The sequence below is a fragment of the Bos javanicus genome, chromosome 5 (genome assembly GCF_032452875.1).
Source record: "Bos javanicus breed banteng chromosome 5, ARS-OSU_banteng_1.0, whole genome shotgun sequence".
NCBI classification, from domain to species: Eukaryota; Metazoa; Chordata; class Mammalia; order Artiodactyla; family Bovidae; genus Bos; species Bos javanicus.
Window position 1 is genome coordinate 19,805,133 of NC_083872.1, and position 13,858 is coordinate 19,818,990.

The 13,858-nt window shown below is 40.5% G+C and overlaps 1 protein-coding gene and 1 pseudogene across 4 annotated transcripts in view; both read right to left on the bottom strand.

Moving 5' to 3' along the window:
- Positions 1-280: 280 nt before the first annotated feature.
- Positions 281-1,102, bottom strand: LOC133247202 (small ribosomal subunit protein eS6-like; annotated as a pseudogene).
- A 5,651-nt stretch (positions 1,103-6,753) lies between these two features.
- The window catches only part of POC1B (POC1 centriolar protein B), a 104,799-nt gene continuing 97,694 nt past the window's right edge, over positions 6,754-13,858 (bottom strand). For all 4 annotated transcript variants that reach the window (XM_061415711.1, XM_061415712.1, XM_061415709.1 and 1 more), the window contains 2 exons: positions 12,109-12,327; positions 6,754-8,311 (listed from right to left, as the gene is read on the bottom strand). In XM_061415711.1, coding sequence (XP_061271695.1) covers positions 8,207-8,311; positions 12,109-12,327 — 324 coding nt within the window. In that variant the 3' untranslated portion in view covers positions 6,754-8,206. The remainder of the gene's footprint in view (positions 8,312-12,108; positions 12,328-13,858) is intronic.

Consider the following 13,858-nt stretch of genomic DNA (forward strand, 5'->3'; position numbering starts at 1 on the left):
ATATGACTGAGCGACTGAACTGAACTGAGTTATGAATCCACGTTGGAGATACTGTTTTAATTCTTGCTGTAAAATGACAGGTTTTAGAATGGGATCGATGTGTTCATAAATGATAAATTGTGCTTTTGGGTTCAAATTTCCCACTTCAGAGTTCAGTTGGGTGACACCACCCATGTGTATCAAAGAGAAGCATGCCTTGGAAGAGTAATTCATTTGAGTATGAGATGGAGACATACTGGATTCTTTTTTTTTTTTTGGATGTCTGATCTTATTTATTTGTTACTCTTAGAACATCTCATTTTTGACTGGACTCAGAAGTAGAAGCTCTCAGAGAGGACAGCCTCCGTCTCTTGGCAATCTGTTCCTGCCGTTTTTCTTTGGCCTCCTTCATTCTCTTGGCCAAAAGTTTAGCATATTCTGCAGCCTCTTCTTTGTTTTTCTTAGTATGCTGTTTCTTCAGAGCAATACGCCGGCGTTTGTGCTGCAGAACTCGTGGAGTCAGGAGACGCTTTAGTCCTAGGTTTCTCACCTAGTCTTTGTTTAGGGGCTTTCACACAACATATTGGCGGACATCATCTTTAGAGAAATTGAAAAGTTTGCGGATTCTGCTAGCTCTTTTGGGACCCAGGCGATGAGGCACTGTAGTATCAGTGAGTCCAGGAATATCCTTCTCCCCTTTTTTCACGATGACCAAATTGAGAACACTCAGATTGGTATCCACAATGCAACCCCGTACAGATTTTTACGCTCTCTCTCCAGTCCTCCTTGGTCTGTAACAGGAACGCCCCTTACTCAGTAGCAGGCAAACTTGGCCATGGGTCAAGACACCCTGTTTCATGGGGAAACCCTGCTTATTGTTCCCGCTACTGATTCGGACCACATGACCTTTCCATTCTCCACCTAGAGCGTCAGCAGCAACTTCTGTGGCCATATGCTTCTCGCAGAAGGTACGAAGTTTTCATTCATCGTCCACTTCAATGAGCTTCTGGCAGCCAGTGGCCAGGAAAGAGATGTTCAGCTTCATTCTGAAGCGGCCGACAGCCTCCGAGGCACCATGAAAAAGACCATACTGGATTTTTATAGGCATGTGTGGAGCAAAAAACACATCATTTCTAAGATGTCTTCTCTTCAATCATGACTGCCTTTCCCTATAGCTCCCCTTCTAGGGTCCTGACCCAGAATGAGAAAGGTGGGTCCCCCTGTGTGTTCCCTTCACTGCAAACCATGAACATGCATATTCATTTTGTCTTGGCGTCCCTGACACCACAGCTCTTTACTCTGCAGGGTTTGGTCTAGTAAAGGTACCAAAAGGCATCCAGCACATGGGTGGTCCTGCCTTTAGCATTCTTGCTGACTGTGTATTTTACCAGGAAATCAAGTGTTGAGTGAATAATGATATCAAGTTTGCCTGCCTCTGTGAGAGTAAGAAGAACATGTATCACTTGAGTGGGCTTACTCCACTTTGGCTTTCCCATGTTTAACATGCTGTTAGCATCTGTGCGTTTCTGTCTCATCTTCTCTCCCCTTTTTTCCTCCCTCCTCATCTCCCAGAAGTCTTTTGAATCAGTTATGAAAGCTACATGCTAGAGATGGTTTCTGTTCAGGTGCTTACGTGTCTAGAACCTTGTGTTTATATGTTTCCATTATAGTATATGATGGTATTTTCAATATTTCTTGCACTTAAAAAATTAATACCAGAATTGCAAACAACTTAGGGGCCTTTTCAGATGGTCATCTTTCACTTAGTGATATACATTTAAGATTCCTCCATATCTTTTTATGACTGGATAGCTCATTTCTTTTTAACAGTGAATAATATTCCATTGGCTGGATGGATCACAGTTTTATTAAACAAATCATCCCTGAAAGAGATCTTGTTGGTTTCCAAGTTTTGGCAATTATGAATAAAGATGCTGTAATCATTCATGTGCAGGTTATTGCGTGAGCACATTTTCAATCTATTTAGTTAAACAACCAAAGATAATTGATTGTCGGACTGCACGGTAATTGGTATGTTTATTTTTGTAAGAAACTGTCAAACTGTCTTGCAAAGTGGCTGCCCCATTCTGTATGCTTATCATGGAGCTCCTGTTGCTTCACATGGTTACCAGCTTTGGTTTTCTCAGGGTTTGCATTTTAGTCATTCTAATAGATGTATAGTCATCTTTCCTTGTTTTAATTTGCCATTTTCTAGTGACCTATGATGTTGAAGATCCTGTTATGTGCTTATTGAGCCTGAATTTACCTTTGGTGTTTTCAATTGGTTTATTTGCTTATTTTTTGTTTCACTGGGTCTTTTTTGCTGCGCGGTCTTCCTCTAGTTGCAGCGAGCAGGGGCTGCTCCCCAGTCGCAGTGCGCGGGCTTCTCCGTGTGGTGGCTTCTCTTGTTGCAGAGCATGGGCGCTAGAGCTCAGGCTCAGTGGTTGCGGTGCACGGGCTTCATTGCTCCGAGGCATGTGGATCTTTCCGGATCAGGGATCAAACCCATGTCCCCTGCATTGGCAGGCAGATTCTCAACCACTGGACCACCAGGAAAGTCCCAGGTTTTTGTTTTTATATTGTTGGGCTTCAATTGTTTTATGCCTATTTTAGATAGGATTCCTTTATCAGATAAGTGCTTTGAAAGTATTTTCAAAGGTCGGATGGGCCAAAGAGACCCTCCTTTTTGGTTCCCGACATTAAAGCACCCCAACAAGTTTGCTCTATTTATCCCAGATCAAAGTTTGGGAGAAAATTACACTGAGATACTTGATGAATAATTACTTGGTGCAACAATTAGGACTAGTCAAAATCAAGTTAAAAGGTTGATAAAAGGGCCTGAGTCTCTTGGCTCAACCCCTGACTGGGGGCCCCAGGACCTTTTATACAAAAACAGATGAATGGTCAGAGATGAAAAGAAAGCTTCTAGGACTCCTTGTAAAATCAAGGCTTTTTAAGGGGCTTCCCTGGTGGTTCAGCAGTAAAGAATCTCCCTGCCAATTAGGAGACAACGGTTCAATTCCTGGCTCAGGAAGATCCCCTGGAGCAGGAAATGGCACTCCAGTCTTCTTGTCTGGGAAATCCCATGGACAGAGGAGCCTGGTGGACTCCATTCCACAGTATCATAAAAGAGTCAGCCATGACTTAGCAACTGAACAACAATGGAGACTAAAATCTAAAGGTGTGAAAGTTGGTAGAACTGAGATGCAATTTTATAAAAATCGGTATATTTAAATAGGTTTTATTGAAGCTGGGTTGCCTAAGTATATTGTCGAAAAGACACTTGGTCTTGCTGGGGAATGCTTCCTGTGCTGTGCTTAGGCAGTCAGTCATGTCTGACTCTTTGTGACCCCATGGACTATAGCCCACTAGGCTCCTCTGTCCATGGGGATTCTCCAGACACAAATACTGGAGTGGGTTGCCATGCCCTTCTCGAGAATGCTTCCCTTGCTTGGTATTATAAGGCAGGGCATATGAATCTCAGGAAATACACTAATTAGCATACTAAAGGAAATGGATGGGGTTAGCTAAAACTGTGCAATATAAAGTAAAAACTGGGAGCTAATATTTAGGGGATAACTTAAAAAAAAAAAGAAACTTTACTCTGGATCTAGCCTTGCACTCTGAAAGAGGGCCTTTGTTGAATGCCTTGTGCAAGCTTTTGAATGCTTGATAAATTAACCCTGAAATTCTAGAACATAGAACCCCTGAATTTCAGTTTAGTTGGAAATCTTCTCACTTATATTAAAAGATCAAATTAAAGAAAATATAGTTGGGCAAAATCAATCTTTTAAAATCATTTGGGAGGCACACGGGTTCTTTGGAGAATTAAAAGCAACTATCTTTCTCTCCCCAGGCAAGAATACTGGAAGTTGCCATGCCCTCCTCCAGATCTTCCCAACCCAGGGATCAAACTCAGGTCTCCCTCATCGAGGGCAGATTCTTTACCATCTGAGCCACCAGGGAAGCCCATCTTTCTCTTGCAAATCTCTACAAATCAGAAACTTAGCTATAGCCCACAATGACCTGAGACTGAGCCTAATTAATCAGATAGAACCTGACAACAAGGAGAGAAAAAGTGGAAAAATAGCCTTTAAAAACTCCAACAGTTGGAAAGGCTCCTTTGCCTAGAATCTAATTCATAGCCTCCTTAAGGGTTTATCAAGGGCAAGTAAAAATCTTATTTCTTTTCCAAAAGGAGTAAAGCCCTAGTCCCCTGGCAAGCAAATTTAACTTATTCCATCTATTATTTATAAACTGTTTATGAGCTTCATCGGTGGCTCAGCAGTAAAGAATATGTCTGCAGTGCAGGAGACGCAGGAGACACAGTTTTGATCCATGGGTTGGGAAGATCCCTTGGAGGAGGGCCTGGCAACCCACTCCAGTATTCTTGCCAGTAGAATCCCACAGACAGAGGAGCCTGGTGGGCTATATGGGGTCGCAAAGAGTCGGACACGACTGAAGACTCAGCACACAGCACACAAGTTTATATTATAAGTTTATATTGTTTATAAACTTACTTTATTATAAGTTTATATCTAAGTATATTGTAATGCCGGATTCATAACTGTTACAGGGAAGCTATGAGATTTCAGAGTGTCTGTGTAGACTGAATAGCCTATATCACACAGTCTCCAGCCGATCTAGGAGTGAAACTTCCTAGTGCCATGGGACAAAATTGATCACTAAATGCCTTCCAAATGGTTGAATTTATGATTGAGAGACATAGAATACTGGAGACATAGAATGTTGCCAGCATTTCAGTAAACAGAGAATGTTGTGGTCACCGCACCCAACCTCGACTGGGCACCCTGAATTCAGAATGGAGAAAAAACGGGATACTGGTAGTAGATGGTTAAGGTGCTATCAAAGGAAGTTTCAATAAGCCCAGACTCTTGCATCTTCTTATACATAGAAAAGTGCTAAAATTCATTAGCTCCAGATATCTGGTTTTCTTCAACAGTAATCTTTTAATGTTCTACCTAGTTTGTATTTGTTATGTTGTTTTATTTGCAAAACTTCTATTTATCCTGCTCCTGTCTTACCTCTTTAGAAAAAGTCCCTTAGAGTTATCTGAGAGGCTGTATCTTGGATGTAAGTCCTCCGTAAGTGCACTGAATAGAATCTTCTCAACTTTTAGGTTGAGCTTTTTTTTTGGATACCTACCTGTTGAGCTGCTCCTATGAACTGTGCTAGTTTGGGAATCTAAAGATGACCGTGCTTACTTTTTGAAGAGGTCAGTTCACAGTGGAAGAGGCTGTGTGCAATCTTATTGTACCAGGGCTAGGCAGGGAGTGAATGGAGGGTTACTATTTCACATAGGCTGATTAGGAAGGGCACCTCTGAAAAGGCAACATGTGAGCCGGGCTGGAATGTTATGAGGGACGCCTGGGCCCAGGGCTCCAGGCAGAGGACATGGCAAGGCCAGTGCTCTCAGGTGGGAGCCGTTTTGATTCTACAAAGGGAAGCAAAGAAGCCACTGTGACCAAGTGCAGTGAGTAAGTATGGCCCCCAAGGGGAAGATCAGATCAGATCAGACCAGTCGCTCAGTCGTGTCCGACTCTTTTCGACCCCATGAATCGCAGCACGCCGGGCCTCCCTGAACATCACCAACTCCCGGAGTTCACTCAGACTCACGTCCATCGAGTCAGTGATGCCATCCAGCCATCTCATCCTCTGTCGTCCCCTTCTCCTCCTGCCCCCAATCCCTCCCAGCATCAGAGCATTTTCCAATGAGTCAACTCTTCGCATGAGGTCGTCAAAGTACTGGAGTTTCAGCTTTAGCATCATTCCTTCCAAAGAAATCCCAGGGCTGATCTCCTTCAGAATGGACTGGTTGGGGAGGTCTAAAATGAAGGGGTGGGGAGCATATCACCACTGTCAGACCCTAGGCTTCCACTCCGAGATAGGAGGCCCTGAAGGGCTTGGAGCCGAAAGAGCCACATGTTTGAACTCCGTCTTTTCAAGAACCACTCTGGCCTGCTGTCCAAAGGTGATGGTGGAGACAGTTAAGAAGTACTGCAGTCATTCTGGGAAGAGACAATGATGCCCTGTTTTGGTGGACGAAGAAGGGGTGAGAAATGATCCGGTCTCTCATATCTTCTCATAAGATTTGCTGAAGGAATGGGAGTGGAGCGTAGGATCAAGGATTCAAGGATAACTCCAACCTGAGTGCCTTGAAGGAGAGTTGGAGGTCCGGAGACTAGGGGAGAGAGGAGCTGGCTGGTGGTTGAGGTTACAGTAGGGACTGGCTTTGGGCACATTCAGAGACGGCCTGCCAGGTCTTCCAAGTGGAGATGTTGCTCACGCAGCGAATAGGCAGCTAGGACAAATGAGAGGCTGGAATCCGAAGGAAAGAATCCTCAAAAGTATAAACAAAGGTGTGGGGGAGGGAAAGAGGGTTATAAAATATCCCTCCTGAAAACGTTTTAAGGCTTTTAAACTTCTGTCATCACTGTTTTTATATCACTTATAATAAAGGTCTATGGCCATAAAAGTATGTGGTAACACCATGTTGCAGGAAGTGGCTATAGCTGGTCAACAGTTTCTAAACTGTCAGCCTGAGGCCAATAGCACCAAATCTCCTGTGAGCTTGTCAGAGATGCAAATTATTGGGCCCTGCCAGACCAGACCTAGTGAATCAGAAGCCCGAGGAAAAGCACCGGAACTGTTTTGACAAGTTCTCTAGGAGGTTGTTACGAAGTTTAGAGTTAAGTGAGCTAGATAAGAAATTTACTATTATTTCTAGACTTTAATCACTTAAAAAGAAACAACTTTTTTTAAAGGTAAAATGTCTTTTATTGTTTGAAGAATAAAAAAGTAAACAAAAATTGGTATGACATTTCATTTCTTAGTCTTCTCAACGAGGTTATAAAATATACAGTGCCACTTAGTCTTATAAACGCTTGAAACGGTCTAGAAGTTCCTACTTAGTATTGTATAAAAAGGCACTTAAAACACAAGGGATGATAAAACAAAACCACCTCATAAATACAATTGAAACGGCTTTGAGAAATTTCTCAATATAGACCCGTACGTAAATAGGACTTTTTTCTTTTCCAAAACATAGTATTTTCCCCAGGGTATGCCTGCAGGTATCATAAATGCGGCCTGTCTTCTTCCACCTTCGGTTTTTGATATAGGTTAACAGAAATGCAAGATAAATTCATTTTTTTTCCAATTTAATCTCTTATTTTGTTTAAGATAAAATTCTTAAATTATAACCAAGATCTTTTAGAATGTTTTACTCATTTTCATTTTGTTTCAAATCACAATTAAAAGAAACAGGTAGACAATGATGCCAATAAATGTACTTTTAAAGTCCTTACATTCAGGTACCAAAATCACCCTAAACATTCCTGAAGCATGTGAACACACATGTGTGTATATTTTTAAGTAATGCTGTTGCATGGTTCTGGGTTTTGAGGATTCTGCACTAATTTAATCTTCATAAACTGATATCACAGGTTTGGATATAACCGAAAACATTTAGTGCCTTCATCTATGGAAGATACGTGCACGTCACATATTTCTAACTCTTCATTTTCTTTCAGGTTGGTCAAAGAATAAGCAATATATGCCGTAAATTAAATCAAAATCCCTGCCATATGTCCTGTATGTGCTGTTGCTAATTAAAATAAGTGTATTCTTGCTGTGGAAATTCTGTGGTTTGAGAGTTTGTGAGATCATCTTTTCATCAAATGGCATAGGTAAGAAAGAGTAAATTTTTTAAACTGGGAAATACAAGTCAGATCATTAATTCATTCTCTGCACATAAAATGCTATTTTAGAGGTAAGTGAATTATTTCACCCTAAGGGTACAGTTCACTAAAGAGTACACTAATTGTTGAAGGAATTGCCTGAACATGGTCAATTTGAAATCAAAATGAAATCCAAAGATTTGGTTATTTTCCTGGCAGGATTTGAACTATTAACAAAAACTAACATTTAAAAAATAATATGGGGGGGAAATATAGAGCCACTTGAATGCTTATCACTTTATTACTGGAACCATAAATAGTAATGATTTGAATTAGTCCTAGACATTGATTGGTATGTTTAAACTGCTCCTTAATTCTGCCTTTTCTGCCTTTTGTTCTGTTGCTCACCCTTTTAAGAAATGCCATGCCAATTCGCACATGGCTGCGTTGCATGAAGCAGCTGGTACTGCCTTCCTGAGTATACGTACATGTGTTCATTTCTCATGCCTCTGCTCATACTTTTCTGTTCAAATTTTCTGTTGAATTGCATTGAAAAGCTTTTGCTGATTTTCAAGGCAGTCTTTCAGCTTATCCTCTGTCAATGTCAGTCGCTGCTCCAAGATTGAAACAGTCTGCAAAAAAAGGAGGACAAAGTCATCAGGGCCTGGTGACCTGGTGGTGAGAATGATGGTGATAATCTCTGCACTGATCTTTTTCAGAACTGTAATGCCTACTCTCTTGCCAGGAGGTTGGTTCAGAAATGAGCTCCAGAACTTGCTCCGTTTCTGCAACCCACCACAGGACAAAGCACTGCCAAGCCGTTTGAGGAAAAGGGAAAAAGAGGAAGCATTTAAGAAAAAAGGAATAAATGATCAAGCCTCTATGGACAATTCTAAAGTCTGATCTTCTAAGGCATTGATGCCAGAGAAGAGACCACATGAGGCATGTTAAATAGTGTCCCAGGTAATGTGGAATGTGGGAAGTGGGACGGAATGCCACATGCACCACTACTACTTAAATGGCATCACTGGTCATTCTGCCACAATCAATCCACATGGGCCATATCTATATTACCCTAGACAGCTGGATACCTAGCTTACCTTGAAAATATAATGACTGCCACTCATTTCTGCACCCAGAAGATGATAACAGCACCTCACAGAGTTGGTAGGAAGACTGAATGAAATCAGGGATGTAAAATGCTTAAGCTAGTGCCTGGCTTTACAAATCTTTACAAGACTTTACAAATCTTAGCTATTCTAACTCCTTCGGCTAGTAAGTGAGTATATGACTACACACACACACACACACACACACACACACACACACACACACACGGCTCCTTTTAAATTGTGATTATCGATTACTTCAATTCTTTTTTTTTAACTTCACTATAAACTTGATTCAGGAAATTGCACACTAAAAAGTATCAATGAATTCTCATGAGAAAAACACCCTTGTGACCAGCACCAGGTCAAGAGCTAGTGCCTTGCATGCACCTTCCCCTTAACAGCCACTATCCTGACCACTATACAAATAATCTGCATGTTTTTATGGCTTTATCTTTCAAGTATGCATCCCTAGAAACTACAACTTTATCTTACCCATTTAATCTGCAGATTACCCACTTCCTTGCTTTATTTTCTTTATAATTTGTCTATTTACAGGCTCCGGCCATCTGACCTGTAGATTCCCTACCAGACTGGATTTTAGGGACTCTGTGCTCCAGATACAGTTAAATCTGTTCTTTTACTTTCTGTATTTTATATAAATTGGAAACGGGATTCAAAGGCTTGATAAGACTCAGGCTAGATCCCTCGGTAAGTCTATTCTTTCTTTAGAGGGCAATGACATTCTATTTCCATTTATTAGTTGGGATGGTTTACAAAATACACTTCTCATATATTATTTGGTTGCCTGGAAGTACAGTTCATACAGGAAAAGCAGCATAAATTCATGGTTACTTTAGTCAATAAGTTTCAAGATAATGAATTGATTCCCTATCAGTTTCTGACAGTAATCAGTTGTTCTTTTTTTTTTTTCTATTATTTAATAGTTTTTTTTCTTTCATATTCCATACTATAGTTCATGACTTGTTATGATTGGCCTGGGAAATAGGCCAATCAAAACTAAAGCTGGCATGAGGTTGAGAGAAAAACTGCCTTTTAAAGGCAAGAGATGTCTGATAAACACAAAGTCACCTCCAGCACAACACTACACTACTGTTAATGATCAAAATTAACAGCAATGCTCATAATACTTTTTAATATTTCTTGGGTGCCTACTATGCTCCAAGCATTTTGCCTGATATTTATATACATTATCATAATGCAAAAAGCAAAAGCTTTTGATACATATATTATCAACACCTATAACACTGGTTAACTCCAGTTACCTACTGTCTGAAAAATTATAATGAGAAAGTGATATTGTTGGGTTGGCCCAAATGCTCATTTGAGTTTTTCTGTAACATCTTATAACTTACAGAAAAGCCCAAACGTTTTGGCCAACCCAAAACAATCTGTACTGAATTATAAACATTGCCACAGGGTTAGGAGATACTCAGTCATCTGTAATTGAAGTGAACCAGAATGTGCTTATTTCACTTGATTCGCCCACAGATTCACACTGTTCCCATTTTGCAAGTGTGCTGTGCCTGCTTTTCACTTCTTTCGTATTTGAAGGGTAGTCAGTCCTTCAAAGTTAAAAAAGTAGAGACTTTCAATACAGTTTAAAGTGATCCATTTAACCCTGAATCAGGGAAAAAGGTGAAATGGGTCACAAAGCTGATAGAGCAGAGGATGGAAAGACCCGCAAGAGGACCTGCCACTCAATGGGATAGGCAAGTGAGGAAGCCAGCACGTGCGGAGCCAGGGCCCTCGGAAACAGGCCCCAAAACTAAAGCTAGCAGGAGGGTGAGAGAAAAACTGCCTTTTAAAGGCAAGAGACATCTGATAAACACAAAGTCACCTCCAGCACAATACTGCAAAGCAAAAATTGGTGATTTTCCTATGATTTTTCACTGAACAAATCTTATGACTCCAAGGTCTCACAAGACTTGTTCCCACAACCTGTCACGACTCATATCCATGTCCCTTAACTCCAAGGTTCGGAGAAGTTATCTAAAGGGTAACATTTTTAATTACTGGCTCTAAACCCAGAAGGGAAAGTTAAAAGACCCATGCCAAAACCTTGAATTCTCTGGAGATGAGAACTGGACATCTGGACGATTCTTAATTGCCTGGGCGATTATAATGTACAGCCAGGGTTAACTGTACATTAATTTATATGCAAGATAACTTCTATACAAGAGCTATTTCAACTCAAAATATTTATTCTGGGAAAGTAATCGACATCTCTAGTTCATGTCATAGCTTCTTTCTGTATAACTTGGGACAGCATCTGCTCTGACAAATATTAGTGTCCTCATCCTATTTATCAAAGAATGATAAGACTTATTCAAAAGAAACACCAAGGAAAGCTGGAAGGACAACCTTTGATGTATCCATTTTAATACACTGCTTCCATTAAATGACATCTAAATTTCCTGACCAAGAGTTGGAAGACCTTTGGTGTGTTAAGATTCATTGTATTCCTTCTTGGCAAAGGTAAATTGGCATTCAGTAAAGCAATTATCCTTCAATAAAAGAAATAAATTTTAAAAATTGCTTAAATGTAATTAAAAGGGATTAAGCCATTACGTCTTTCCTTTTCACTGTAAAATTATTCATTATAAGCATGACCATATAATGAAATTTAATAAAAGAATGTATACAGTCTGGTAAAAAATAATGAATGCTGAAAGTCATCCTGTGCAGTAAAAAATAAATTAAAATTTAGCATCAATGAAAAAAAAAAAAAAAGACTGGGTAATATTCTAAAAGTGGAATGTGAAAACCTCATCTCCAGAACAGAGTGTCCCGTAAGAAGCTTTGAAATGAGGGAAGTTATACATTGGACAGAGGGAATTATCCTCAGAGTGAAAACTAAAAGCATTGCCGATATTTCATTCTAACTGAAATGATTAATCCCAATACATTTTTTCTTTTGGCCTTAAATATTTCTTTGATAATATCCAAAATCTAAACACACTGCATTAGAAAATTCTTAGGGCAAAACATTACTGTCCAGAATCAGATTTATAGCATGAAGTACCACAATATTTCGTCACTGTCTCCTCCCCTCCCTTCTGGTCCTCAGATGCCAGATACAGTACAGTCTGCGTATGCACACGTTTACATACGCATGGGCTCAGACCTTGCCTCCACAAGACCTAGAGCACCTCAGCAGAGCACGTGTTGCTCTGTGAACTACCACCTTTGAGCTTGCTAAGAAAGAAAGTATCCCCCCGCTGCTCTGCTAGTTCTGCAGCCTGCTGTAGCCAGGATTTTGTACATCTTACCTCTAAGTGTGAAACATGCCAACCCACCTGTGTCAAAACATTGAGCTGTTCCATAATATGCTCTAACGCATCAGTCACAGCAAGCGGTATGCTTCTTTGACTCTCAGAAGGGAGGTCGCTTATGTCTTCTGTTTTCTTTTTCAAAATTGTAGGTGAACATTCTGATGACATTAAAGAAGGATTCAAGAAATACCCGCAGATCTCTTCACCCTTGTCTGGTAGAGTTCTAACAGTTGTTTCCGTTGTCTTTGACACCATAGAAAAGATGGGAAGAGTTACATTTTCCAAACTTTAAAAATTATATATTAAATATATATATAGTTTCAATATTCCTCTTTTAAAAGCCAAACTTGCATTTAATTTTCATCTTCAACTACTGCAAATTACAAGAGGAAAAAAAGGCTAAAAAAGAGAATGGAGGAAATTCACAATTTTCCTTGATTTTTTTTCAGTGAAATATAGTTTGTATGTTGTATGTATCTGTCTAAAGGATGAGGTGTTATACATTTAAATGGGTTGTTAAATGCTGTCTAATTCTTGATTTTAAAAGTCACATCAGTTAAGATAACTATTATTTGATTTCTGAGGGGAGGAACAAGATGGCAGAATAGAAGGACTTGGGCTTGAGTCCTCTAGTGAAACACCAAAATTACAACAAACTGCTGAAGAACCATTGACAAAAAAGACTGAAACCTATCAAAAAAGATATTCTACACTCAAAGATGAAAAAGAAGACAAAGCAAGATGGTAGAAGGGGGTGCTTTCTCAATATAGTCAAATCCCATAACCACTGGGTGGGCAATAATTAAATAATTAAACCACAGAGGTATTCCCACAGGAGGGAGAGTTCTGAGCCTCACTTGAGGTTCCCGAACCTGGGGGTCTGGCATCAGGAGTAAGGAGGAGCCTCTGACTTTGAAGAGCTTAAGTACAGGAGCTCCACAGGACTGGGTGAAACAGAGACTCCACTCTTGGAGGGCACCCATAAGATTTCAAATGCACTGTGAACCAGGGTAAGGTAGTGACTCCATAGGAGCCTGGGCCAGGCCTGCCTAAGGGTCTTGGAGGGTCTCCTGGGGAGGTGGGGCTGTGGCTCACTGTAGGGTCAAGGACACTAATGGCAGAGATACTGGGGAATATTCACTGACATGAGCTCTCCCAGAGGTTGCCATTTTCACACTGAGAACACAGCCAGCAGGCTCCAGTGTTGGAACACCTCATGACAGACAATCAACAAGGTGGGAACGTCTTGGGAACACCTCCCAAGTAGAGGGAGCCCCATCCATCAGTAGACACGCTGCCTAAAGTTGTCCTGAATGTACAGCCACCTCTAAACACACACCATGACACAGCCCTCCCACTGGGAAACCTGCACAAAGCTCTTAGACCAGACACACCCAGCAGGAGGCAGCACCAGAAGCAAGAGGAACTACAATCTTTCAGTTTGTGAAACAGAAATTGCAATCACAGACAGTTAGACAAAGTAAGATGATGGAGAAATATGTTCCAGATGAGGGGACAAAATAAAATCCTAGAAGAACAATTACGCAGAGTGGAGATAGGCAGAGTACCTAAAAAAGGACTCAGAATAATGATAGTAAAGATGATCCATGATATCAGAAAAAGAATGGGGGCACAGACCAAGAAGATACAAGAAAATATAAAGAGCTAGAAAATAGAAACAACAAACAGTTGAACTATACAATAACTGAAATGAAAAATACACTACATGGAATCAATAGCACAACAAATGAAGCAAAAGAACAAACGAGTGAGC